At 38.0% G+C, this 27,526-nt stretch overlaps 1 protein-coding gene across 3 annotated transcripts in view; it reads right to left on the bottom strand.

Moving 5' to 3' along the window:
• F8 (coagulation factor VIII) overlaps window positions 1-27,526 on the bottom strand; it is a 150,926-nt gene that overhangs the window by 44,946 nt on the left and 78,454 nt on the right. For all 3 annotated transcript variants that reach the window (XM_031660454.1, XM_031660455.1, XM_031660456.1), the window contains exons 10-13: window positions 23,771-23,864; window positions 19,359-19,573; window positions 17,405-17,555; window positions 11,284-11,493 (exon numbers count right to left, since the gene is read on the bottom strand). In XM_031660454.1, coding sequence (XP_031516314.1) covers window positions 11,284-11,493; window positions 17,405-17,555; window positions 19,359-19,573; window positions 23,771-23,864 — 670 coding nt within the window. The remainder of the gene's footprint in view (window positions 1-11,283; window positions 11,494-17,404; window positions 17,556-19,358; window positions 19,574-23,770; window positions 23,865-27,526) is intronic.

The raw sequence follows: 27,526 nt of genomic DNA, 5'->3' as shown, positions 1-27,526 counted from the left end.
ATAAGGTTCACATGTTCATTGCATATTTAAATATATGTTTACAACTATAGTTTAGCAAACACATTTGAAAATTAGGCTTTTCAGTGGGCTTGAGGTATACTCCAGTGTGACACCAGCTGTAGTGGCCATGGGAGTGCCTGTGCCACTCCTTCCTGAACTCCAGGTGATGCAGTGCAGGGAAACACAGCTTCCACTTGGGAGAAGGAGAGGGAAGAATACAGAGGACTTTGTCTCGCAACTTGGGTACCAGCTCAACTACAGTAAAATAAAGCACCAGGCAGATTTTTGAAACCCCCAATCCTAGGCCTTTGCTCCTGGATGGCATTTCTAGACCCACCCTGGGCCAGAAGGGGATTCACTGCCCTGGAGGGATAGACCAAGTCCAGGCAAGATTTACCACCTGATAGCTAAAGTGGCCTTGGGCCTTGAATAAACAGCAGCAGTAACTGGGCAGTAGCAGTCATGGGCCTTGGGGAGCCTAGGTATTGCACTGGCCTGAGAGACTATGGGATTCAGGTGCAACCCACCACAATGCCAGCTGTGGTGACCATGGGAATGCTTGCATCACCCCTCCCCCAACTTCAGGCAGGCCAGCATGGAGAGAGACTCCTGCCTGGAGGAAAGTGAGGGAAGAGAGTAAGAGACCTTTCCTGGGAATCCAAGGAATTCTCCCTTATCTTCCCCAAGTCCACCAAGTCTGTATATCTAGGAGTCTGCAAAAGTTGCAGCATTCCTGGGCTTAGAGTACCCCCAAGTGCTGAAATGACCATAGTCATCTAAGTAACAACACTCAATCCCCTTTGAATTTTTGGAAAGCCCTCTCAAGGATGGGTACAAATAAGCCCAGCCTGTGAAGCTTGGAATAAATACATAACTCTTCAATGACCAGACATGAATGAACACCCACAAGTATCAAAAACAACAAAGAAAATATGACCTCACCAAATGGACTAAATAAGGCACCAATGACCAATCCTGGAGTGATGGAGATATGTGACCTGTCAGACAGGGAATTCAAAGTAGATGTCTTGGCTGGGCATGGTGGCTCATGCCTGTAATCCCAAAACTTTGGGAGGCCAAGACAGGTGGATCACTTGAGCCCAGGAGTTTGAAACCAGCCTGAACAATAGGGCAAAACCCTGTCTCTACTATTATCTATCTATCTATCTATCTATCCATCCATCCATATATCCATCCATCCATATACTGGGTATGGTGGCACACACCTATAGTCCCAACTACCTGGGAGGCCGAGGTGAGAGAATCACCAAATCACCTGAGCCAGGGAAGTCGCGGCTGCAGGCTACAGAGTAAGACATATATATATAGTAAGACATATATATATATATATGTGTGTGTATATATATATATAGCTGTCTTGAGGAAGTTCAATGAACTTCAAGATAACACAAAGGAGGAATTCAGAAATCTACCACAGAAACTTAACAAAGACATTGAAATGATTTTAAAAATCAAGAAGAAATTCTAGAGCTGAAACATTTACTAGACAAACTGAAAAATGAATGAGTCTCTCAACAGCAGAATTGATCAAGCAGAAGAAAGAATTAGTGAGTTTGAAGACGGGCTATATGAAAATACATAGAGGAGAAAAAAGAAAAAAAGTTAAAAAAGAAGAAAGCATGCCTACGAGATCTAGAAAATAGCCCACAAGCGCAAATCTAAGAGCTATTGGCCTTAAAGAGGATGTAGAGAAAAAGATCATGGTAGAAAGTTTATTAAAAGAAATAATAATAGAGCTCTTCCAAGATGGCCAACTAGACATAGTCAGGAAGAGGATCTCCCAACAAGAAACCAGATTATCGAGAAGACACTCCAAGGAGATCTATGGGAAGGAAGGCATTGAGAGTGGACTGAGGGAGGATACAGACCATGGGCTGAAGGGGAAGGAATCTTGGAACCCTGCATGGGGGCTGCCAAGCACCAGGACTCATTCCTGGCCCCAAGTAGCTCCTGGTGAATGGATGAGTTAAATAGGCAAGGAGTGGCTCATTCTCACCACGGACCCCCAGAATCCTAGCTGAAGAAGACTCCTTGACCCCCATGGGCATTTCAACTGACAGGGAGAGCTGCTTGGAGAGGTGGACGGGACAGAATTCCAGCCTTTGCGGAGCCTAGAGGGTTTGGCATGGGAAGGGTTGCAGTGGAGCATGGCCAGGGATGCCCATCCCCCAAGGCTCACCATGTTCTTCTAGGTGGCTTCAGCCTTTGTTGACTATCAGACCTGGACAGAGCAGGGCAGTCTTGCCTGTGGGATGGGGCCAGTCTGATCTGAGCACCCTCTGTCTGCCAGCCTCTGTTGGGGTCCCTACGTGGCTGCACCCACTTGCAGTGCAGCCTTGGATGCTCAACCAGGGCACTTCCTGGTGGCCACCACCATAGCTCCTTTACTGGCAGACCCTGCCTAATCATTGGAGAGCTTCAGTAGATGGGCTTCTGCCAACTCACACCCACTCACCTGCAGCCTCCCCTCACCACTGTGCTGGCATAAACTCGGCCACAGCCTCCCTCCACTGCTTTGCTGATGCGCAGGGCATGTGGACCTTATCATCCTGTTGCCACCAGTGCACGTGCATGTGAATGTTGCTACCACTCCTTTTCCCTCACCAGCATGTGCACACACACACCCTGCTGTGACTGGCACACATGCACCCTGCCACACTACCGTCAGAATACACACAAGCATATAGCCCACTGCCACTGCCCCAATGAAGCAATTTGGCTGGCACCGTCCCCCTCCCCCACCCCACCATTGGAGTGTTCTCGCCAGTGGACTGGGAACACCTCAACTCCTCCAGTGCAGCAGGTGCTTAACCTCAAAGGGCCAGAGAACAAAGCTGTGGGCCTGGTACCAGCACCCCTGGGATAGAGCACATAGCCCAGGTGTGCTGAACTGAGCCTTGGCCCCCTGAAATTTTCCAGAAACGAAGCCAGTCAGCTGAACCCAATTTATATCACAGTCAAACCCTCACTGGCCTCAAAGAATATGAAAGCAAAAACAGAAACTTCAAAGATTAAAGGAACATTAGCCCATACAGATGAGAAAAAAACCTGTTCAGTAATTCTGGCAACTAAAAAAGCCAGAATGTCTTCTTATATCCAAATAACTGCACTAGCTCCCCAGCAATGGCTCTTAACCAGGCTGAAATGGCTGAAATGACAGGCATAGAATTCAGAACCTGGATAGGAACAAAGATCATCAAGATTCAGGAGAAAGTGGAAACCTAATGCAAGGAATCTAAGGAATCCAATAAAACGATACAAGAGATGAAAGATGAAATAGCAATTTAAAAAGGAACCAAACCGATCTGATAGAGTTGAAAAACTCACTACAAGAATTCCAGTAATAAAATCAGAAGTATTAACAGCAGAATAGATGAAGCTGACAAAAGAATCTCAGAACTCGAAGACTGGTTTATTGAATCAACTCAGTCAGACAAAAATTTTAAAAAGAATGAACAAAACCTCTGAGAAATATAGGATAACTGAAGCAATCCCAAGAAAAAGAACAAAGCCAGAAGCATCGTGCTACCCAACTTCAAACTACACTACAAGACTACAGTAACCAAAACAGTATGGTACTGGTACAAAAACAGATGCATAGACCAATGGAACAGATTAGAGAACCCAGAAATAAAGCTACACACCTACAACCATCTTATCTTTGACAAAGTCAACAAAAACAAGCAATGGGGAAAGGACTTTCTATGCAATAAGTGATGCTAGGATAAATGGCTAGTTGTATGCAGAAGACTGAAACTGGACCTCTTCCTTATACCATATACAAAAATCAACTCCAGATGGATTAAAGACTTAAATGTAAAACCTAAAACTATAAAAATCCTAGAAGAAAGCCTAGAAAATACCATTCTGGACAAAGTCCCTGACAAAGATTTCATGGCAAAGACCCCAGAAGCAATTGCAACAAAACCAAAAATTGAAAAGTGGGGCCTAATTAAACTAAAGAACTTCTGCACAGTAAAAGAAATTATCAATATCAACAGAATAAACAACAAACCAATAGAATGGGAGAAAATATTTGCAAACTAAGTATCTGATAAAGGTCGAATATCCAGAATCTATGAAAAACTTAAATTAACAAGCAAACAAAAATTTTTACAAAGGGCATAGGACATGAACAGACACTTCTCAAAGAAGATAACGCATGTGGCCAACAAATATATGTAAAATTGCTCAACATCACTAATCATTTGAGAAATGAAAATGAAAACCACAATGAGATACCATCTACCAGTCAGAATGCCTGTTATTACAAAGTCAAAAAATAACAGATGCTGGTCAGGTTTTGGAGAAAAGGGAACACTTACACACCGCTGGTGGGAATGTAGATTAATTCAGCCACTGTAGAAAGCAGTCTGGAGATTTCTCAAAGAACTTATAAGAGAATTACCATTTGACTGAGCAATCTCATTACTCATTACATACCCAGAGGAATATAAATCATTCTACTATAAAGACACATGCATGTATATGTTCATTGCAGCACTATTCACACTAGCAAAGACATGGTTTCAACCTAAATTCCCATCAATGGTGAACTAGATAAAGATATTGTGGTACATATACACCATGGAATATTACACAGCCACAAAAAACAAGATCATGTCCTTTACAGCAACATGGATGGAGTTGGAGGCCATTATCCTAAGCGAATTAATGCAGGAACAGAAAACCAAATACTGCATGATCTCACTTATAAGTGGATGCTAAACATTGAGTACACATGGACACAAAGAAGAGAACAATAAGACGCTGGGGTCTACTTGAGGGTTGAGGGGTGAGGATGAAAAAACTACCTATTCAGTACTATGCTTGTTACCTGGGTGACAAAATAATCGGGACACCAAACCCCCATGAAATGCAATTTACCCATGTAACAAACCTGCACGTGTACCCCCTGAAGCTAAAATAAAGTTGGAAAGAAAAAAAAAGAAAGAATGACAGAACTTTCCAAACCTAGAGAAAGATATGAATATCCAGGCACAAGAAGTTCAAAGAACATCAGGAAGATTCAACCCAAATAAGACTACCTCAAGGCATATAGTAATGAAATCTTAGAGGTCAAAGAAAGTATCTAAATGCAGTAAGGGAAAAGAAGCAAATACCATGTAAAGGAACTCCAATATGTCTAGCAACAGTCATAATAACAGAAACCTTATAGGCCAGGGGTAAATGGGATAACCTATTCAAAATGTTGAAGGTAAAAGACTTCCAAACTAGAATATTATATCCAGAAAAGTAATTCTTCAAACATTAAGGAGAAATAAAGACTTTTCCAGACAAATAAAAGCTAAGGAATTTAATCAACACTGGACCTATCTTATAAGAAATGGTAAAGAGAGTTCTTCAATCTGAAAGAAAAGGATGGCAAAGAGTAAGAAGAAATGATCTGAAGGCACAAAACTCACTGGCAATAGTAAGTACACAGACAAATACAGAATACGCTAGCACTGTAATTGCAGTGTGTAAACTACTCATATCTTTAGTATGAAGACTAAAAGAAAAGCCTAACAAAGATAAGAGTAACTATAATACAAAATTTTGTTAAGAGACAATGTAAAAAGACATAAATTGAGACAACAAAAAGTCAAAAAGAGGCAGGGGATGGACTTAAAAAGATAGTTTTTAGTTTTATCTTTGTTTTTTTTTCTTTGAATTGTGACTCAGAGTTAAGTTGTCAGCAGTTTAAAATAGTTGGTTATAAAATGTTACAAGCCTCATGATAACTACAAAGCAGAAACCTATAATAGATACACACACAAAAAATAAGAGATTAAAACATACTACTAGAGAAAATCACTTTTATAGAAAGACAGACAGGAAAGGAAGAAGAGAGGACTAATAAAACAACCATGAATCAAATAACCAAGTGGCACTAGTAACTGCTTACCTAACAATAGTAACATTGAGTTAGTAACATTCATGAACTAAATTATTGAATGAAAAGACAAAGAGTGGCTGAATGGATGAAAACAAGATTCAACCGTATGCTGCCTGCAAGAAACTCACTTTACCTTATAAAGAAATGCAGACTGAAAATGAAGGCATGGAAAAAGATATTCCATGCAAATAGAAACAAAAAAGCAGGAGTAGCTATATCAGATAAAATAGACTTCAATCCAAAAACAGTGAAAAGAGACAAAGAAGGTCATTATATAATGATAAAGGGGTCAATTCAGCAAGATGAGATAATAATTCTAAATGTATATGCACCCAACACTGGAGCACTGAGATACATAAAGCAAATATTATTAGAACTAAAAAGAGAGATAGACCCCATTACAATAATTGGGCATTTCAATACCCACTTTCAGCACTAGACAGATTACTAGATAGAAAATCAACAAAGAAACATCACACTTAATATGCACTATACACCAAATGGACCTAATAGACACTTACAGAATATTTCATCCAATAGCCACAGAATACACATTTTTTTTCTCCTCAGCATATGAAACATTCTCAAAGACAGATTACATATTAGGCCACAAAACAATTAAAAATATTCCCCCAAAATGAAATCATATCCAGTATCTTTACTGATCTTAATGGAATAAAACTAGAAATCAATAACAAGAGGAACTTTGGAAACTATACGAATACATGGAAATTAACAACATGATTCTGAATGACCATTGGGTCAATGAAGAAATTAGGAAGAAAATTGGCCAGGAGCCGTAGCTCATGCCTGTAATTCCAGCATTTTGGGAGGCCGAAGCGGGTGGATCACGAGGTCAGGAGATCGAGGCCATCTTGGCTAACATGGTGAAACCCCATCTCCACTAAAATACAAAAAATTAGCTGGGTGTGGTGGCAGGCGCCTGTAGTCCTAGCTACTCGGGAGGCTGAGGCAGGAGAATGGCGTGAACCCAGGAGGTGGAGCTTGAAGTGAGCCAAGATCGCGCCACTGCACTCCAGCCTGGGCGAGAGTGAGACTCCATCTCAAAAAAAACAAAAAAACAAAAAACAAAAAACAAAACAAACAAAACAAAACAAAACAGAAATTAGGAAGAAAATTTTAAAAATTTTTAAACAAATGAAAATGGAAATACAACATATCAAAACCTATGAAATATAGCAAAAGCAGGACTAAAGGAAAATTGTTAACAATAAATGCCTACATCAAAAAAGTAAAAGGACCTCAAATAAACAGCACAATGATATATTTTAAAGAACTAGAAAAGCAAGAGCAAACCAAACCCACAATTAGTAGAAGGAAAGAAATAATAAAAATGAGAGCAGAAATAAATGAAATTGAAACTAAAATAACAGTAAAAAGATCGGTGAAATGAAAAGTTGGTTTTTAGAAAAGATAAACAAAATTGAGAAACCTCTAGCTAGACTAAGAAAAGAAAAAGATAAGACAGAAATAATTAAAATCATAGACAAAAAAGTAGACATTACAAATGATATCACGGAAATTCAAAGGATCATTAGAAGCTACTATGAGGAAATATATGCCAATAAATTGGAAAACATAGACGAAATGGATAAATTACTATACATATACAACTTACCAAGATTGAATATAAGAAATACAAAACTTGGGCCAGGCACAATGGCTCATGCCTGTAATCTCAGTACTTTGGGAGGCCAAGGCGGGTGGATCACTTGAGGCCAGGAGTTCGAGACCAGCCTGGCCATCATGGCAAAACCCCATCTCTACTAAAAATACAAAAATTAGCCAGGTGTGGTGGTGCACACCTGTAATCCCAGCTACGTGGGAAGCTCAGGCACAAGAATAACTTGAACCTGGGAGGCAGAGGTTGCAGTGAGCTTAGATTGAATGCACTCCAGCCTGGGTGAAGAACAAGATTTTTAAAAAAAAGAAAAGAGAAGAAAAGAAAAGAAAAGAAAGGAAAAGAAAAGAAAAGAAAGAGAGAGAGAGAAAGAAAGAAAGAAAGAAAGAAAGAAAGAAAGAAAGAAAGAAAGAAGGAACTTGAATAGATTAATAACAAGTGATGAGCTAGAAATAGTAAAAAAAAAAGTCTCCCAACAAAGAAAAGCTCAGGACCTGATGGCTTCATTGCTGAATTCTACTGAACATTTTTTTTTTAAAGAACAAATACCAACTCTCCACAAACTATCCCAAAAATCAAGGAGGAGTAAATACTTCCAAACTGATTCTACAGGCCAGTATTACCCTGAAACCAAACCAGACAAAGACACATACATACACAAAAAGAAACTACAGGCCAATATCTCTGATGAACATTGATGCAAAAATCCTCAACGAAATACTAGCAAACCATATTCAACAACACAGTAAAAGATCATTCATCATGATCAAGGGGGATTCATCCCAGGGATGCAAGGATGGTTCAACATATGGAAATGAATCAATGTGATACATCATATCAACAGAATGAAGGACAAAAAACATATGATCATTTCAATTGATGCCAAAAAGATTAAATTCAACATCCCTTCAGGATAAAACTCTCAACAAACCAGGTACAGAAAGCATACCTCAAAACAATAAAGGCCATATATGACAAACTATGGCTAATATCATACCAAATGTGGAAAACTGAAAGCCTTTTCTCTAAGATCTGAAACAAGATAAGGATACCCACTTTCACCAATTCTATTAAACGTAGTCCTGGAAGTCCAAGCCAGAGCAAGTAATCAAGATAAAGAAATAAAGGGTATCCAAACTGGAAAGGAAGAAGTCAAATTCTCCTTGTTTATAGATGACATAATCTTGTATTTCACATAAAAAAACTAAAGACTCCATCAAAAAGCTATTAGAACTGATAAGCAAATTCAGTAAAGTTGCAGGATACAAAACCAACATGCAAAAGTAGTAGCATTTCTATATCTCAAGAGCTAACAACCTGAAAAAGAAATTTTTAAAAAATCATTTACAATAGCTACAATAAAACTAGATATCTCTATAATGAAAACTAACATACTGATAAAGGGAATTGAAGAACACACAAAAAAATGAAAAGGTATCTATCCCATGTTAATGGGCTGGAAAAACTCATATTGTTAAAGTAGCAATGCTACCACACTTAATGTAATACCTATCCAAATACCAATGAAGTTTTTCACAGAAATAGAAAAAAGAATCTTAAAATTTGTATGGAACCACAAAAGACTCCAAACAGCCAAAGCAAACCTGAGCAAAATGAACAAAGCTGGAGGCATGACACTACTTGACTTCAAACTATACTACAAAGCTGTAGTAACTAAAACAGCATGGTACTGGCATAAAACCAGAAACATATGCCAGTGGAACACAACAGAGAACCTAGAAATAAATCCACACATTTATAGCCAAACTCATTTTTGACAAAGTACCGAAAACATGCACCAGTGAAAGAGTAGTCTCTTCAATAAATGGTGTGGGAAAACTGGATATACACATGCAGAAGAATGAAACTAGACCCCTATTTCTCACTATATACAAAAATAAAATAAAAATGGCTTAGAGACTTAAATATAAAACCTGAAAGTATGAGACTACTGGAAGAAAACATTGGGGGCATGTGCCAGGACATTGGTGTGGGAAAGATTTTGCAGGTAAGACCTCAAAAGCACAGGGAACTAAAGCAAAAGTAGACAAATGGGATTATATCAAGCCAAAAGCTTCTGCACAGCAAAGGAAACAATTAACAAAGTGAAGAGATAATCTTAGGATGGGATGAAATATTTGCAAACTATACAACTGAGGGGACGTTAATAACCACAATATATAAGAAACTCTAGTCAATAGCAAAAAAACAAAGAACCCTATTAAAAATGGACAACCATCTGAATAGACATTTCTCAAAAGAAGACATACAGGCCGGGCACAGTGGCTCACGCCTGTAATCCCAGCACTTTGGGAGACTGAGGCTGGTGGATCACGAGGTCAGGAAATCGAGACCATCCTGGCTAACACGGTGAAACCCCGTCTCTACTAAAAATATAAAAAATTAGCTGGGTGTAGTGGTAGGCACCTGTAGTCCCAGCTACTCGGGAGGCTGAGGCAGGAGAATGGCGTGAACCCGGGAGGTGGAGCTTGCAGTGAGCCGAGATCGCACCACTGCACTCCAGCCTGGGCAACAGAGTGAGATTCCATCTCAAAAAAAAAAAAAAAAAAAAACAAGAAGAAGACATACACATGGTCAACAGCTATATGAAAAAGTGCTCAACATCAATAATTACCAGAGAAATGCAAACCAAAGGCATAATGAGATATTTCACTTCAGTTAAATGGCTTTTATCAAAAACACACAAAAAATTAATGAATGCTGCTGAGGATGTGGCAAAAGGGGAATGCTTGTACACTGTTGGTGGGAGTGTAAATAAGTACAAATACTGTGGAAAAGAGTAAGGAATTTCCTCAAAAAACTAAAACCTAAAAATAGAACTACTATGTGATCCAGCAATCCCACTGCTGGATATATATCCAAAGACAGGAAATCAAGGTATCAAAGAGAGAGCTGCACACCAACACTTGCTACAGCACCATTCACAATAGCTAGGATATAAAATCAACCTAAGTATACATCAACAGATGAATGGATAAAGACAGTGTGGTATATGTACACAATAGAATATTACTCAGCCATTAAAAAGAATGAAATCCTGTCATTTGTGGCAACATGTGTGAGCTTGGATGTCATTATATTAAGTGAAATAAGCCAGGCATAGAAAGACAAATATCACATGTTTTCACTTACATATGAGAGCTTAAAAAGTGGATCTCACAGAGATAGAGAGTAGAATGGTGCTTAACAGAGTTTGGGAAGGGTACGTTGGATGGGGTAGAATGAAGAGAGGTTGATTAATAGGTATAAAATTACACTTAAATAGAAGGAATAAGTTGTAGTGTTCGATATTACAGTAGGGTGACTATAGTTAACAATAATTTATTGTGTAATTCAAAATAACTAGAAGAGTGGAATTGGAATGTTCCTAACAGAAATAATAAGTTTTTGAGGTGATGAATATCCCAGTTACCCTAATTTGATCATTACACATTGTATGCTTGTATGAAAATATCACATGTACCCCCTAAATAGGCACAACTATTATGTATCCATAAAAATTGTAAAAATTAGCCCTTGGCATGTGAAGGCACTTTTTAGAGCAAAGACTCTTAAGTTAAATACTTGAGTGGGTGCTGTCATTAAAATGCCTGGCAATTACCAGAATCACTTGAACATGTGAGTTACTGGGCAAAAGAGCATATGAATGACTAGTGAAGCATTCACAGTTGTTGGTACAAGAATAATATACATAACTAACCTGGGTTTTCCATCGACATGAAGACAGTTTCTCCTGAGAATGGGAATAGGGTAAGTGTGTCTTCATAGACCATTTTGTGTTTGAAGGTATATCCAGAGAAGAAGACAGAAAGGAAGTCAGTCTGTGCTCCAATGCTTAGAATGTACCAGTATGCCACCTCATGCAAACAAACTGACAACTGCAGACTATCAAAAACATAGCCATTGATGCCTGCAAAAACAATGGGGAAAAAGAGATTTAGTCATATCACAGATTTAGTATTTTGGATTGTGATTGTCATGATACAATTAGGAATTATTGTATGTTATGCCCATTATCTTATTCCCAGGAAGAGATATTATGTCTTCAAAAAAAGTAGATTGTTAATAATCAGTTGGGCCACAATCCCAATGTGAGGAGATAGGTCATAAACCATCATGATAAAGATTAATTTGGATGTTTTATGGGGGGCATTTTGATGAGTAGCAGGATGTTTGCATGGTCTTAAAGTATATCCCTTCAAACCATTTATTAATTGCAAGGGTGAAAATGGTAACTACACAGAGGAGAAACCAGAAAAAAAAACCTTTGGGTGCTTAAAGTTACCTTAAAGTTATCAAGGTCCAGATTCAAGGAAATTAAAGAAGCAGGACAAGTAGTTACTTGTACTAGATCCCTGTACCTCAAGGAAGAAATGCCATAAATGACAGCATTGGTTGATACAACTGGAATACCAGCTGTAAATTACAGAAATGTGTTTTATCATTTTGAAGTGTCTGTAATTTCATAACATCATTCTGTTTATGTAAAAGAATATCTTTATTCACAGGAAATGTGCATTAAAGTATTGAGAGGTAAAGAGGTGTGATGTCTGTAACCCATTTTCAAATGGAAAATAAGTAACAGAAGTGTGTATATAAAGAAAAGAAAATCAAAAACAAAATTGCAAAATGTTAAACATTTGTGAATCTGGGTAAAGGGTATATGCAAGTTCCCTGTATTATTCTTGCAACTTTTCTGTACATTTTAAATTATTTCAAACTAAAGAGCTAAGCAAAAGTAACATTGGCCTTAGACTATAAAGGGAATTGTTTCTGAAAGCCTCTTCCACACATCCATCCATCCATCCATTCAATAAACACTTGTCTACTCTGTTACTAGGTACTGTGTAAGATGGTTGCCCACAAACCACTAAGCAATACTCAGACATTGGCTTAGTATAACTAATTAATAATTGAAGTTTTTTCCTATACAGCATTAAGAGATATTATAAAGCTATTATAATTAAAGATGCAGTCTTAATGCAGAATAGATAAATATATCAAACAGAATATAGAGTCCAGAAACTGACAAGATACAAGTGGAAACTTAATATATAATAAGTTGAAACTTAATATATAATAAAGGCAGCATCTCCAACCAGTACAGTAAAAAAATGAGCTATTTGGTAAATGATAATAGAATATATGACTATCCACTTGGAAAAAATAGATTCCTCTTCGTTTCACATAGCTAACAAAAATAAACTCCTTTTAAATTAATCTGAATTTGGCCTAAGGGTACCTTTGCACTTGAGTCCTTGCACAGCAAAGTTGCAGCCTGGTTTGGTTGATGAACTAACTGAAAGCCTAATTTAGGAATATGCTTTTATAACAAACAGCTCAGTCTCAACCGACTATAGCAGCTGAACTTCCATCAATTGCAGGCGACCAACACCTTCAAATAAGGCAAAAATGCCCAACTGTAATCACTTAAGATGTCTCTAAACCTCACTTCTAATTTCTATCCATACTACGTTGCTGGTTGCTGTTCTGTATTTGGTTCTGAGGGCTATCCGATTCTAGAACCATGTATAAAAGCCAATTATAATCTTTAAAGTACGTTTGTTGTATTTTTGCCTTTTGACACTCCACATGGATTAAATAATTACATGTCTTTTGTTGGCAAAATATGTACACTACTTTTGGCTGCTGTACTCACTAAGTTTCCTGTCCCTGAACTAGGCTTCCATCCATTTGAGATGTTTTCCTGATTTGGTTTCCTAAAATTCCAGATCTTTGTTCAGTTTCCTTCCCCCCTCTCTCTTTCCTCCCTCCATTCCACCTCCTCCCCCTCCCTCCCTCCCCCTCTCCCTCCCTCCCTCCCTCCGTCCTCCCTCCTCCCTCCTCCTCCTCCCTCCCTCCCCTCCCTCTCCCCACACCTCGCCACTCACCCTCTCCCTCCTTTGAGATGGAGTCTTGGGTCTGTCCACCAGGCTGGAGTGCAGTGGCGTGATCTCGGCTCACTGCAACCTCTGCCTCCTGGGTTCAAGCGATCTCCTGCCTCAGTCTCTCGAGTAGCTGGGACTACAGGAGCTTGCCACCATGTCCAGCTAATTTTTGTATTTTCAGTAGAGACGGGGTTTCACTGTGTTAGCCAGGATGGTCTTGATCTCTTTACCTCGTGATCTGCCCGCCTTGGCCTCCCAAAGTGCTGGGATTACAGGCGTGAGCCACCGTGCCTGGCCCACATTTCCTCTTCTTATAAGGCCACTAGTCATATTGGATTGGGGCCCATCATAACAACCTCATTTTAACTTAATAAACCCCTTAAAGACCCTATCTCCAAATACAGTCACATTCTGAAATATCAGTGTTAGGGCTTCAGCATATGAATTCTAGGGGACATGATTCAGGTATATACTAGGAGTGGATTTCCTGAGTCAATAGGGTATGCCTATGTTTGGCTTTAGATACTCCCAAAGTAAGTGCACAAATTTCCATCCTGACCAGAAATGTATGAGAGTTCTGATTACTCCACATCTTTACCAATACTTGGTATGGACAGTCTTTTTAATTTTAGCCATTCTGATGTTTCTCATTGGTGGTTTTGTTTTTTTTAATATCATACTATCCAGTTTATTCTTTAACTTGCATAATGGTTATCTGAAATCAGGCTTAATTACTAGAATGGCTGATTCTTCTCTATCCAATCTTTTTAAATTTATTTTTTAATTGACAGGGAAAAATAGAATATGTTATGATGTACATCACAATGTTTATATATTTATATATTGGAGTGGGTAACTTATTAACTGTAGTCACCATAGTGTACAATAGATGTCTTTAATTTATTCCTCTTGTCTAACTGGAATTGTGTGGCAAAGTCTTTATCTCTCTGCATTTCTGAAGGACACATTTTCTGAATAAAGTTTTCTCAATACTTGGAATATATCATCCCACCCTCTTCTGACCTGTAAAATTTCTGCCTTATTGGAATTTCCTTATATGTGGTTTGCTCCTTTTTTGTTGTTGCTTTCAGGATTCTCTCTTTGTCTTTGATATTTGACAGTTTGATTGTAATGTGTCCTCATATAGTCTTGTTTGAATCTAATCTGACTAGCGATCCTTGATCTTCTTGTACGTGGATATTTACATCTTTCCCCAGATTTGGAAAGTTTTTTGCTATCATTTCTTTAAATACACTTTCTTCCATTTTGTCTGTCTCTTCTCCTAGTTACCCACATCAGAAATTTGGTAATCATCCTTGAATCCTCTTAGTCCTTTACCAAACATAGCTAATTATTTACCAAATCATGTGCATTCTATCTTCTAAACTTGTCCCTTCCTCTTCATTCCTACTGAAATTTCACTATCATTTGTAGGATCCATCTACAAAATAAATCCTACAATTTTTTTAAAACACAAAATTATAAAACAAACGTCTAGGTCATGAAATACAATATTACTGGTATCCCCACAAAACACATGTGTTTATTCTCAAATGAACTCTTCTAAGAGGTAGCCACTATCCCATCTTTTATGATAATCATGTCCTTACTAACCTTTATACTTTTCTTCCTCTGTATCCCTAAACTATGTAAGTTCATTTTGCCCATTGTTGAACTTTATGTAAATAATATAATACTGTATATATTCTTTTGAGACTTACCATTTTACTAAAAATTGTCTTTGTGATACTTATTCATATTGTTGTGTATAGCTTTATTTTTGTGAATCTTCATTGTCACATAGTATTTCATTGTATGAAAATAGATTATCCATTTTACTGCTAATGGAAATAGGAGTGGTTTATGGTTTGGGTCTCTCTCCTCCTGGTCCTTTTTTTGTTCTTCTTTTCTTATACCTCTGTCTTAGCATCTTTCTCCCTGGACTCTTCCTCTGAAGATCCTTCCCCCGTGTCTCTTGGTCTCTGCCTTTGTGTCTCTCCCTGTGCTTTCCCAGACTCTTTTTCTCAACTCCAATCTCTTCTCTCTCGATTTCAGACTCTTATCTCCACCAAAAGCTATATTAGAAATCCCAGAGGAAAAAAAATTTATTTTCTCCCAATACCTATATATCATTTTCAGTGAAAATGTTTTTTGGCTCTACTTATGTCACTATATCTCTCTTGTTTTAATCACTGTCTCCATGAAAATGAGATGGTTTAACTGTCTAGATACTGTGACAGGTGCACATCCTACTTGGAAAAATATGTGGTGGGAAAGGGAGCAATTATGAATAGAAAAAATAAAATAAAATAAAAGAACAATACCCTGCACTATGTAAAAAATAAAAATGCAACTCAAAGGACTAAACAACCTTAAAATTTTTAGAATAATGGATAGTAAAGGACTTAAACTCTGGAGAATAATATATCACTATTACTAGAAATTCAAACTAAATATGAGGCTCAACCCAAAGTTAAAGGGCTAAAGCTTTGAGATGAGGGGAATAGAATTGTAACATATGCCACATTCTGGTAGGTGAGTATAACCCACATTACAACTTTTCAAGGTTCCCATGCATTTTGTTCAGGATTTTTTTTTTTTTGAGACAGAGTCTCGCTCTGTCGCCCAGGCTGGAGTGCAGTGGCACAGTCTCAGCTCATTGCAAGCTCCACCTCCCGGGTTCACGCCATTCTCCTGCCTCAGCCTCCCGAGTAGCTGGGACTACAGGCGCCCGCCACCACGCCTGGCTAATTTTTTGTATTTTTAGTAGACACAGGGTTTCACTGTGTTAGCCAGGATGGTCTTGATCTCCTGACCTCATGATCTACCCGCCTCGGCCTCCCAAAGTGCTGGGATTATAGGAGTGAGCCACTGCGCCTGGCCTCTTCAGGATTTTTAGTTGCATCCAGTGGGACACACAGGGAAATGTGTGCTCACTCCATCTTAAACATCTTAATAATCAGAATTTCGAAAGGCATATATTGGTTTTGAAAAGACTATACTACTTATCCACTAATATAGCATGAGAACATTCTTTTATCCACAAGCCCACTAGTAATTATAATTTTGGCAGTTTGATGGGTATAAAGTGCTATCTCATTGTTATCCTATTTCGCATTTCCCTGTAGCATATAGTGCAATTGGAATTTTTCACCATATTTTTGACCATTCAGATTTGTGGGTATATATAAACATATACACATGTGTATGTACACAATGGGCTGAATTGTGTTCCCCCATCCCATACTTATACCTTGCAGTCCTAAACCCCAGTACCTCAGCATGTGACTATACTTGGAGATAGTGTCTTTAAATAGGTAGTTAGTTAAAATAAGGTCATTATGGTGAGCACTAGCCCAACATTATGGGCATCTTTATTAGAAGAGGAGATTAGGACAAAGATATATAAAGGAGAAACCATGTGAAGACAAGGGAGAAAGCCATCTACAAGACAAGGAGAGAAGCCTCAGAAGAAACCAATGCTGCCCACATCCTGATCTCAAGCCTCCAGAGTTGTAAGACAATAGATATCTGCTGGTTAAGCCACCCAGTCTGCAGTACTTTGTTATGGCAGCATTAGAAGACTAATACAATGTATGTATGTGTTTATATATGATTATGTAATTATAGAGAAAATATGTCTTAAAATATTACCTGGGCATGGAATGGTTGGTGAAAAGACATAATATAGAAGGAGACGGGGAATTAAAAGGGAGGGGAAACCAAGTAAACATTGAAAGGAAAAAATGGTGACTGGATTTTTAAAATATGGATTATATGATCACGTGTATTTGAGTAAAAATTATAATTTATAGGTAACACAATTGTTAAATTTATATACACATACAATTCATTCATTATCTGGACATCACTTTGATTACATCGATTTTTCTTTATTCACCACCCACTGGACTTAAGTGCTGCTTTACTCACTGTGCATGATGTTGGAGGCTTGGAACTCTGGATCCTCAAGCTGCACTCCAACTGGATTGGGGAGAAAGCGTTGTATATTCTCTGTGAGGTACCAGCTTTGGTTCTCATCAAAAACAGAAAACAGGATGACATTCCTCTTGTCTGACATTATCTGTTAATTACATATATTGAAAAGGGTAAAGAAATGCTGCTGATGTTGTCACGTAGGAGCTAGCAGTCTATGATGAAAGCGATGGCATGCATGTGATATATCTAATCCGTTGGTTTAATTCCATTTCCTCTTAGGCATGTACCAGGGCTTGGGAGTTGGGGGTGGGTGCTATGAGCAGTGAGTATATGCTTACAACAAATGTGTCCCCAGGACAAAAGGGTGACTGACCCACTGAACTTAGTTTTTCTGCACCCAAGGACATATGCTGCTTGATTTTTTTGGTACAGTCTGTAGCCTTATTCTCCTCATGTTCAGATTAGAAGATTTAACTCCTTAAAGAATCAAGTGATTATTCAGTGCCTTTCTTAAGTTAGTTAAGTCAAATGAGATACTGACTTTCCTAAACTTCCATCTAGCAACTGACCTTCCACAAGGCTATAAAAAATTAAAAATAGAAAAACAAAAATCAAATAAGAAAGATAAGGTGAACCACAAAAATGTCGAACAACACTAATACCTTAAATTTTCTGTTTAAAACATTCAAATTTTTTTCAGAAGAGCAGTTTGTATATGAACCAGATTTATGAATTAGATTTATGAATTGCTAATTGGATCTGCTAAGATTTCATATGTAAACCTCACTAATACATATAAACTTTATTTTTTATAACCTATAACTATATAAACCAAAATACTGAAGAGAGGAGATTGGAGAATATAGAATAATATTTCAGTTATCTTCCCAAAAGTGATGAAAAAACTAAAATTAGGAAAAATTGGTCAGGACAAGTACTTGGCAAAATTTATACTTCTCTGAGTTTATGTGCCACGTGTTTTATTGGCACCAAAGTTCATATACTTTACTCTCTAAACAAATGAAATGTTTTCAGACTAGTAGGGATCTTATGTATCATAAATATAATCAAATGGACACATAGTCAAGCCTCAGCAATATGGCAACGAGTTATTCTGGGGCCAAGCAATGAGTTTTTGTGAAGAACTAAGTTTTTCCTGTTCAGAGAATGTAGCTTTATTTTTTAAAGCAGTAGAAATGATCCAAATTCTAGCCATATTTTGAAATATTTTATATCTTTCCTGATGTTTTGCCCAAAAGTATTTATTAAGCTTTTTTTTTTTTTTTTTTTCCTGAGACAGGGTGTCGCTTTGTCACCCAGGCTCACTGCAGCCTTGACCTCCTGGGCTCAAGCTATCTTCCCACCTCAGCCTCCTGAGTAGGTGGGACTACAGGCACATGCCACTATGACCAGCTAAATTTCTTTTTTTTGTAGAGACAAAGTCTAGGATGGTCTCCAAATCCTGAGCTCAAGCAATTCTCCCGCCTCGGCCTCCCAAAGTGCTGAGATTACAGGCGTGAGCCACTGTACCTAGCGTATTAGGCTCTTACTAAGTGCCATACAGTGTGCTACATGCTGCAGACATGTTAATTTTGAGGTGCTTTTGAATCACCCATAATGAGATGCCCATGGAAGAAATCTAGGCTGTAGATACAAATTTGTGGGTCATCTGAAAGTAGACATGCAAAAATGGGGAGGATCACCTAGAGAGAGCTAAATCCCAGACTAGGAAAAATCTAGGGCCTACATTCTATGGCCTATCCATCCAGCAGGCATATTTACTACACCAAACTCAAATTCAGTAAAAGCTAAGCTCATTTCTTTTACTGACCTATATTGCAAACCATTATATTTTCTTCAGGTTATAAGGTGACATACACTGAGAATTTATGTGCATCTCACCTCATTTTTAGCTTCAAATCCAGCACTTGGAAAGGCAAGAACTCACCTGGTTTCCTCTTTGATCTACAGATTCTTTGTAGCAGATGAGGAGAGGGCCAATGAGTCCTGAAGCTAGATCTCTCTCCATATTAATGAAACTAGAGTAATAACGGGTCAGGCACCGAGGATCTGATTTAGTTGGCCCATCTTCTACAGTCACTGTCCATTTATATTTGAATATTTCTCCTGGCAGAATTGGAAAATCCTTCAAATGTTTTACACCTATCCACAAGCAAACCCAGAAATAGCTCAATTAGAGTACAACAAGCCACATATCGGTAATCATGTTGTTGTTGCAAGAGTTCTACAAATCTGTATGTACATATGAAGTTTCTCAGGAAGTGGAAGCTAAAGTTACGCCTATTATAATTTTAAGATTCACACAATTTTTCAGAAAAGTAAAAAAGCTATAATTGATTATCCAGTCGACTGTGAAAGTTTCAGGCCTGAATATATGTCAAAGAGCTTGGCACTGGAGTTTTAGGACACAGTCTCTGACTTCTGTGAGGAAAGGGAGCAAGAACTGAGATCTGCCCTCAGGGTAATGGGTCCTCAGGACAAGAACTAATTTTAGTAATTAAGTCTCATTCTGGGTATGTTTAATACCTGAAGATCCAATCTAAATCAAAATTTTAATTTTATATTCATTCTAAGCTCTTCCTCACCTCACTAAGTTATGCCTCACCTATGGTTAAAGAACCCATAGAAAGGGAACGGTGTTGAGGTCAGGAGTTTGAGACCAGCCTGGTCAACATGGTGAAACCCCATCTCTACTGAAAATACAAAAATTAGCCAGGTGTGGTGGCAGGCACTTGTAATCCCAGCTACTTGGGAGGCTGAGGCATGAGAATCACTTGAACCCGGGAGACAGAGGTTGCAGTGAGCCAATATCACACCAATGCACTCCAGCCTGTGGGATAGAGTGAGACCCTGTCTCGAAAAAAAAAAAAAAAAAAAAGAAAGAGAATGGTGTAGTATGTTCTTTCAATATTTCTCAGCCTTCTCTTCCCTTTTCCAGGAGCTGGGGGTGAGGGAGGGTAGGTAATAAAAGAAAGGGCAAACAGACTCTTGTTTAACAGGTCCTGCTGCTCTATCTTTGATAACACTATTTGGTCATCAAAGTTCTCTGTGTGGGAGGTGCCCAAATGCTGGTCTTTTCATAGGACCCATGTATGGTTTCTTTAGAGTTACCATGGGGACCTCAGCACTACATAGTTCCATGACATGAGACATGTTTCTTTCAGCTATCCTTCTGCAACTCTCCTTTCCCCATTAGCTCTTCTTACTTCCAGTGATACATCCAATACTCTATTGGTTCTGCTATCCCTTTAGCGTGCCTAACTGCCTTCTTGGGCAGAATATCTTCAAAAAGGGTAAAGCCCAGCTACTTTCAACAGCATTCACTTGTTACAGAAGAAACTCATGTCAAACAGCAGAAAGGTAAACTGCTCCACTCTTGCCCTCTCTTCTTGCCCACTATTATGGGCATTACAGCCTTCAAAATTCTCCATGGAAAAAGCAGTTTACCAGTAACTGTATCCATGTATGCCTCCAAATTTCAGGATACACATTCAAAATCTCCCCAGTACTCTGTACTATGCCTTCTTCCATAAAGAAATGCAAATAAAGAATTCTTATCAGCAATAAGGAATATTAGAAAACAGGGGAAGGATTTTTTTTTTTTTTTTTTTTTTTGAGATGCAGTCTTGCTCTGTTGCCCAGGCTAGAGTGCAGTGGTATGATCTTGGCTCACTGCAACCTTTACCTCCCAGTTTCAAGCAATTCTCCTGCCTCAGCCTCCTGAGTATCTGGGATTACAGGCACACGCCACAGTACCCGACTAATTTTTTTTTTGTATTTTTAGTAGAGATGGGTTTTCACCATATTGGCCAGGCTGGTCTTGAACTCCTGACCTCAAGTGATCCACCCACCTTGGCCTCCCAAAGTGCTGGGATTACAGGCATGAGCCACTGCACCCAGCGGGAAAATTTTTATAACCAGTCTTTCTGCCCATGATGTGATACTGAAGGATTCAGAAAGTTCACCCTCTGTGTACCACATATTTAGAAGTTACTTGAGAATATACTTCCAGAAAAACAAAAGAAGAAATCAAAAAATAGAAATGTACAAGAGAAAAGAAGTTAATGCTATTAACTGCAAGAATGTCTTTAAAAAGAAAAAGATTTGGTTCCAGCACTTTGGGAGGCTAAGGTAGGCAGATCACTCGAGCTCAGGAGTTCGAGACCAGCCTGGGCAACAAGGTAACACCCCATTTCTACAAAAAATTTAAAAAAAAAATTAAAAAATTAGCTGGGCATGGTGGTGTGCGCCTATGGTCCCAGCTACTCAGGAGGCTGAGGTGGGAGGATAGCCTGAGCCTGGGAGGTGGAGGTTGCAGTGAGCCAAGATCGTGTCACTGTACTCCAGCCTGGGTGACAGAGCGAGACCCTGTCTCAAAAAAAAATAAATAAATAAAAGATTTGGATACTAAGCAATAAACAGAATGATTAAGAAGCTGAAGGGCCTAAGAAATAGGGTTGAAGAAGCATACATTTCTTTTCCTAATAAAAGGAAACAAAGTCTTATTTCAGGATACAGACACAAAAATTATAAGATCAATATGGTCCTAATACAAAAGCTAAAATTGAGCATGATATCAAACTACTGATGAGGAATAATGAAGGAGAATCTATTTGATCTTTTTATTTTTAAATTGACACATGATAATTGCACATATTTATGGGGTACAGAGTAATATTTCAATACATGTATACATGTGTAATGATTAAACCAGGGTAATTAGTACATACCCATCATCTTAAACATTTATCATTTCTTTGTGTTGGGAACATTCCAAATCCTCTCATCTAGCTATCTGAAAATATATGTCATTGTTGACTACAGTCACCCTACAGTGCTATAGAACATTAAGACTTACGCCTCCTATCTAGCTGGAATTTAGCATTCATTAACCAATGTCTCCCTATTTCCCCCTCCCCTTCCCCTCTTTAGCCTCTAGTAACCACTATTTTATCTCTACTTCTGTGAGATCAACTTTTTTCCTTCCACATATTATTTTATCTTAATAGTAAAATCACTTGAGCTGTAGAAAAGAGAGCAATCATAGCATATTACCTAGTTCTGCAGTTAACATTTATAAAAAGAAACTTGCATACTAAAATAATACAATGCTGTTTTTTAATTTTTTAAGCTTTAGAAAAAATATATAGACAAAGCAAGGAAGAGTTATTTCAAATTACGGTATAAAATGTAAATGTTATCAAGTTTAGTTTTGTAAAAGTAAAGGAATGGCTAGCAGCAGTGGAGAAAAGAAAGGTTTGGGGAAAGGAAAAGTGAGGGGTACAGTTTTTAATATCCTTAATTTATGAAGTATGGAGTCAAAAGATATTTTCCAATATCTGGAAAAATCCAATCATGGATTGAAAATATATTACTAAAAGTTGATGTTTAGTATATTTTTAAAGTTCTAATGATAGCCAATGGAACTGAAAACACTGATAAAAGTGAAATAACTTGAATGGAAAGAAGCACAAAACAAAGTAACTATATAGTGTCTAAAGTTGAAAAACAAAGAGTTAGCAGTATAAGTTAACTTTTTAGAGATGTAGAGATAACCACCAAAAATCAAAACAGAAATTCTTAAAAATGGAATCCTCTAGGGAGGCAGTCCTTTTGTAGTTTTAAGCATACACATCTATTATTTTGATAAATATTCATCCAAAATTAAATAATAGAAAGAATACATATAACATCCAATCTACTAAAAGAAAAAATAAATCTTTAAACAACAAAAAATGTAGTAAATAAAAACTGGAGTTGTGAACTATTTAGAAATGAATATGCGAAGAACCCTGAAAATATCAAACTAGATACCAAAAGTGAGAGTGAAACCCTGTCGAGAGAGAGAGAGAGAGAGAGAGAGAGAGAGAGAGAGAGAGAGAACAAGGAAGAGCAATAACATGGAAGCTGCAGCAAAGAATCCTGAAAATATCAAACTAGATACCCAAAGTGTGGAATACCACACTAGATACCAAAAGTGTGGAATGTAGCTGAAAACTGTACTCAGAAAAAAAAAATTATCTTAAGTGCCAGAAGAATCAGCTTCAAGATTTTAGGGCATTTATAGTAGTTGCAGTGGAAAAGAGACAATCTAATTGGCTGTGCAATATTTGAACATCACCACTAGGTAATAGGAAAAACACATCAGGTGACTCTTCACTAATTTACATGAAACATCACCTGAGGATTCCTATAATTGATTTTTATAACTTTAGACTGGAGCTTGAGGTCCAGCCAACAGTTGGAGAAAGGACCAACATGATTTTAGCTGTTATTGATGATATTGATTTAATCTGTATCTACAGGTAAAAAAGAGCTATAAATCGAGGGAATACTTACCTTTTGGTAATCTCCTTGAATACAAAGGACGGACATCAGTGATTCCGTGAGGGTAGATGTTATATGGTCTGCTTGCTTGATTCTTAAATATAATCTGAAAGTATAAGTGAGATCTAAGATCAAATCCTAAAACAACTAGGATCAACAAGAAAACTGTGGTCTAACTCCAGATAAATAAAAGCGGCCTCTATCTACATTATAGTAATTTGAGGCTAGATAAAACTCAAAATATTTGGTCTTTTCATGAAATTGTCCCTTGGCATGCATGGGGGATTGGTTCCAGGACCCCCGCAGATACCAAACTCTGTGATGCTCAAGTCTCTAATGTAAAATGATGTAGTATTTGCATATAACCTATGCACATCCTCTCATGTACTTTAACTCATATCTAGATTTCTTATAGTACATAATATAATGTAAATGCTATGTAAATAGTTGTTATACTGTATTGTTTCTTTGTATTATTATTTATTGTTGTATTATTATCTTTTATTGTTTTGGGTTGTTTTTTGAATACTTTCAATTGATGGTTGTTTGAATATGAGACTAGAAACCCAATGATACTGAAAAATAAAAATAAAATCTTAAACATCCCCAAACAACTGAAGAGACCCCTTTCTTGACCGAGGAGACCCCAGAGATGGCTTAAAAACTGAGTTTCTGACCATGATGGGATGGGAGATCAGGCATGCCTTGCTACATTCCCTCCCTCCCTAATCTGCTGTTAGACTTTCTTTCTTAAGGGTTAAACATAAACCAGTCCTTTCTAAAGACGTGCTGGATTCCCCTCCTTTTGTGCAGTTTTGACACAACGACTGACCAGCATTCCTTCCTGATGAGAGACCACTGACCATGGACTGGCTCTGGCCAGTTTACAGAGGCTGCCTCTGTGTCCTCTGTTTCATCTTTTGACATATACAGCCTAATTTTCTTTTTTTTTTTTTTTTTTTTTTTTTGAGACGGAGTCTCGCTCTGTCGCCCAGGCTGGAGTGCAGTGGCCGGATCTCAGCTCACTGCAAGCTCCGCCGCCCAAGTTTACGCCATTCTCCTGCCTCAGCCTCCCGAGTAGCTGGGACTACAGGCGCCTGCCACCTCGCCCGGCTAGTTTTTTGTATTTTTTAGTAGAGACGGGGTTTCACCGTGTTAGCCAGGATGGTCTTGATCTCCTGAGCTTGTGATCCGCCCGTCTCGGCCTCCCAAAGTGCTAGGATTACAGGCTTGAGCCACCGCGCCCGGCCTACAGCCTAATTTTCATGCAACTAAATGTTAAGTCTCCAGCCCAAAGTGAACATGGAATGTATGTAATATGCATGTTTGCATGTGCCCCATCATAAATATTCACAGCTCTTCCTGGAACCTGTTAAATATGTATACTTAGCCAACTCATTCAGCATAAATCCCTAACTCATCCTTCCTTCTTCAAAGTGCTTGCTTCCAGTTGCTGCCAGAGGCTACACTTCCCAGCCTGCAACGCTTTCCACTCCAAATTTACAAACTTATGATTCTTCAGTTGACAATGTGGAGGGCGACAGTACTTAGGTTTCTCTCTAAAGGCCCCTTTCCATTTCTTTAAAAATTGTTTCAATTGCTTCAGGAAGTGTTCTCTGCACCTTCTCACACTAATTGAAATTTGGATGTCTGCTGAGGACACTGCTTCCTTTCAGCCTTTTTCACTATTTGGGCATTAAATTCACTGATAATAGAGAAAGAGACAGTGTTTCAGGAGATAAAATCTTCAGTGAATGAGCAGGCATGACCAAGAGGACAGTTGATTACAGTATTAAGCAAGGGTGGCAGGTGGTATTGCCTGATTGCACCAGCTGTAAAAGAAAACAAAGGCCTACGTGCAGTGGCTTGTGCCAGTACTTTGGGAGGCTAAGGCAGGAGGATCGTTTGAGCCCAGGATTTCAAGACCAGCCTGGGTAACATAGTGAGACCTCATCTCTACAAAAAATTTAAAAATTAGCTGGGCATGGTGGTGCATGCTTGTAATCCCAGCAATTTGAAGGTGGGAGGATCACTTGAGCCCAGGAAGTCGAGGCTGCAGTAGTGAGCTGTGATCACACCACAGCACTCCAGCCTGGGTGACAGAATGAGACCCTATCGAGAGAGAGAGAGAGAGAGAGAGAGGAAAGCTGCAGTGAAGAACCCTTAAAATATCAATCCCACCTCCAGATCTGAGCTGTGTGATATGAGGATAAAAATACAACTTCCACTTCTGCTCTTGTCTTAAAACCCAGCTGATTCCTTACCTGCATCTAAGCAGCAGAATGATACTTCAAATAACAGCAGTTTTGTTTCTTTCCAATATTAAAATGCTTTTTTTCCATTTTTTTCGCCCTAAGAATACTCACCAGGATTTCCAATATAATATTAAGTAGAGATGGTGATATCTGTCACCTGTGTCTTGTCCTGATCTTAAACAGAAGGATTTCTGACTGTCACCACCAAGTACAATGGTTACAAGTTTTTTGCAGATCTTTATCAGGATAATGATAATTATTTCCTTGTAATCCCAATTTCCCGTGAGTTTTTATTATGAATGGATGTTGAATTTTGACAAATGCTTTTTCAGAAGCTATTGGAATTATCAAATTATATTTTTCCTTTTATGTGTTAATATGGTAGATTGCCACATTTGATTTTCTAATGTTAATCTAGTACTCCCGGGATGATAAGTCAACTTCATAATATGTATTATCTTTTTAATATATTGCTGTATTAGGTTTATAAAATTTTGTTTAGGATTTTTTGAACCCATGTTTATAATGAAATTGGTCTGTAATTTTTAATTTTCCTTTCTCATGGTGACATAGTCAGGTTTATAACCAAATGCTATACTAGCCTAATAAAAATAATTGATCTTTCATTTTTTATACTCTACATTTTAAATTTTAATATAAAGTTATTTATTTATTGAATATTGATATAAATTGCCAATAAAATGGCAATTCTTGCTAGGTTGATATTTTCTTTTAACACATGAAAGATATGATTTAATTGTCTTCTTACTTTCTTTTTTGCTCTAGAGAAGTAAGCTATCAGTCTATGTGGCAATTTAAAACATGGTCTGCAATTCTTTGGCTCTTCTCTCATCAAGAAGTAGATCAAATTTTCCCTCTTCTTGATTCGAGGTGGGTTTTGGCTGCTTTCAACTAACAGATTATGGCATAAAGTGCTGTGTGACTTCTGATGCTGATTGCAAAAAGTGAGGCATTTTCTGCTTTATTAACTAGAATACACAGTTAGAGCCTTGAGTCACCATATAAGAAGTCCCATTACCCTGAGGCTGCCACAGTGTGAAGAAGCCAAACAACATGGACAGACAACATGTAGGTGCTCTGGTTGGTAGTTCTAATTGTCAAGTCATTGCTACTCAGGTACCAGATATATGAGTGAAGCTGTCTTGGTCCCTCAAGATCCACTGATCAACATCAAGTGACCTTGGTCAATGATAAATAACTGCCCAGCTGAGCCTGAACTCCTGACACAAATAATCTATAAGAATAATAAAACAGCTGTTGTTTTAACCATTAAATGTAGAGGTAATTCAGTATACTACATTAATAATCATAACAGTTTAATTATCATTTCTTTGAATATAGTCTGCTTTTTCTGTCTGATTATTTGTCCACTTAAAAATATGTTTATTGAAGAATAATTTATATGCTGCAAAATTCACACATTATAAGTATACAATTAAATGGTTTTTAGTAAACGTATGGAGTTGTGCAATCATTGCCACAATCCAGAATT

Source organism: Papio anubis, chromosome X, assembly GCF_008728515.1.
Source record: "Papio anubis isolate 15944 chromosome X, Panubis1.0, whole genome shotgun sequence".
Taxonomy (NCBI): domain Eukaryota; kingdom Metazoa; phylum Chordata; class Mammalia; order Primates; family Cercopithecidae; genus Papio; species Papio anubis.
This window is presented reverse-complemented; position numbering and strand designations above follow the sequence as displayed.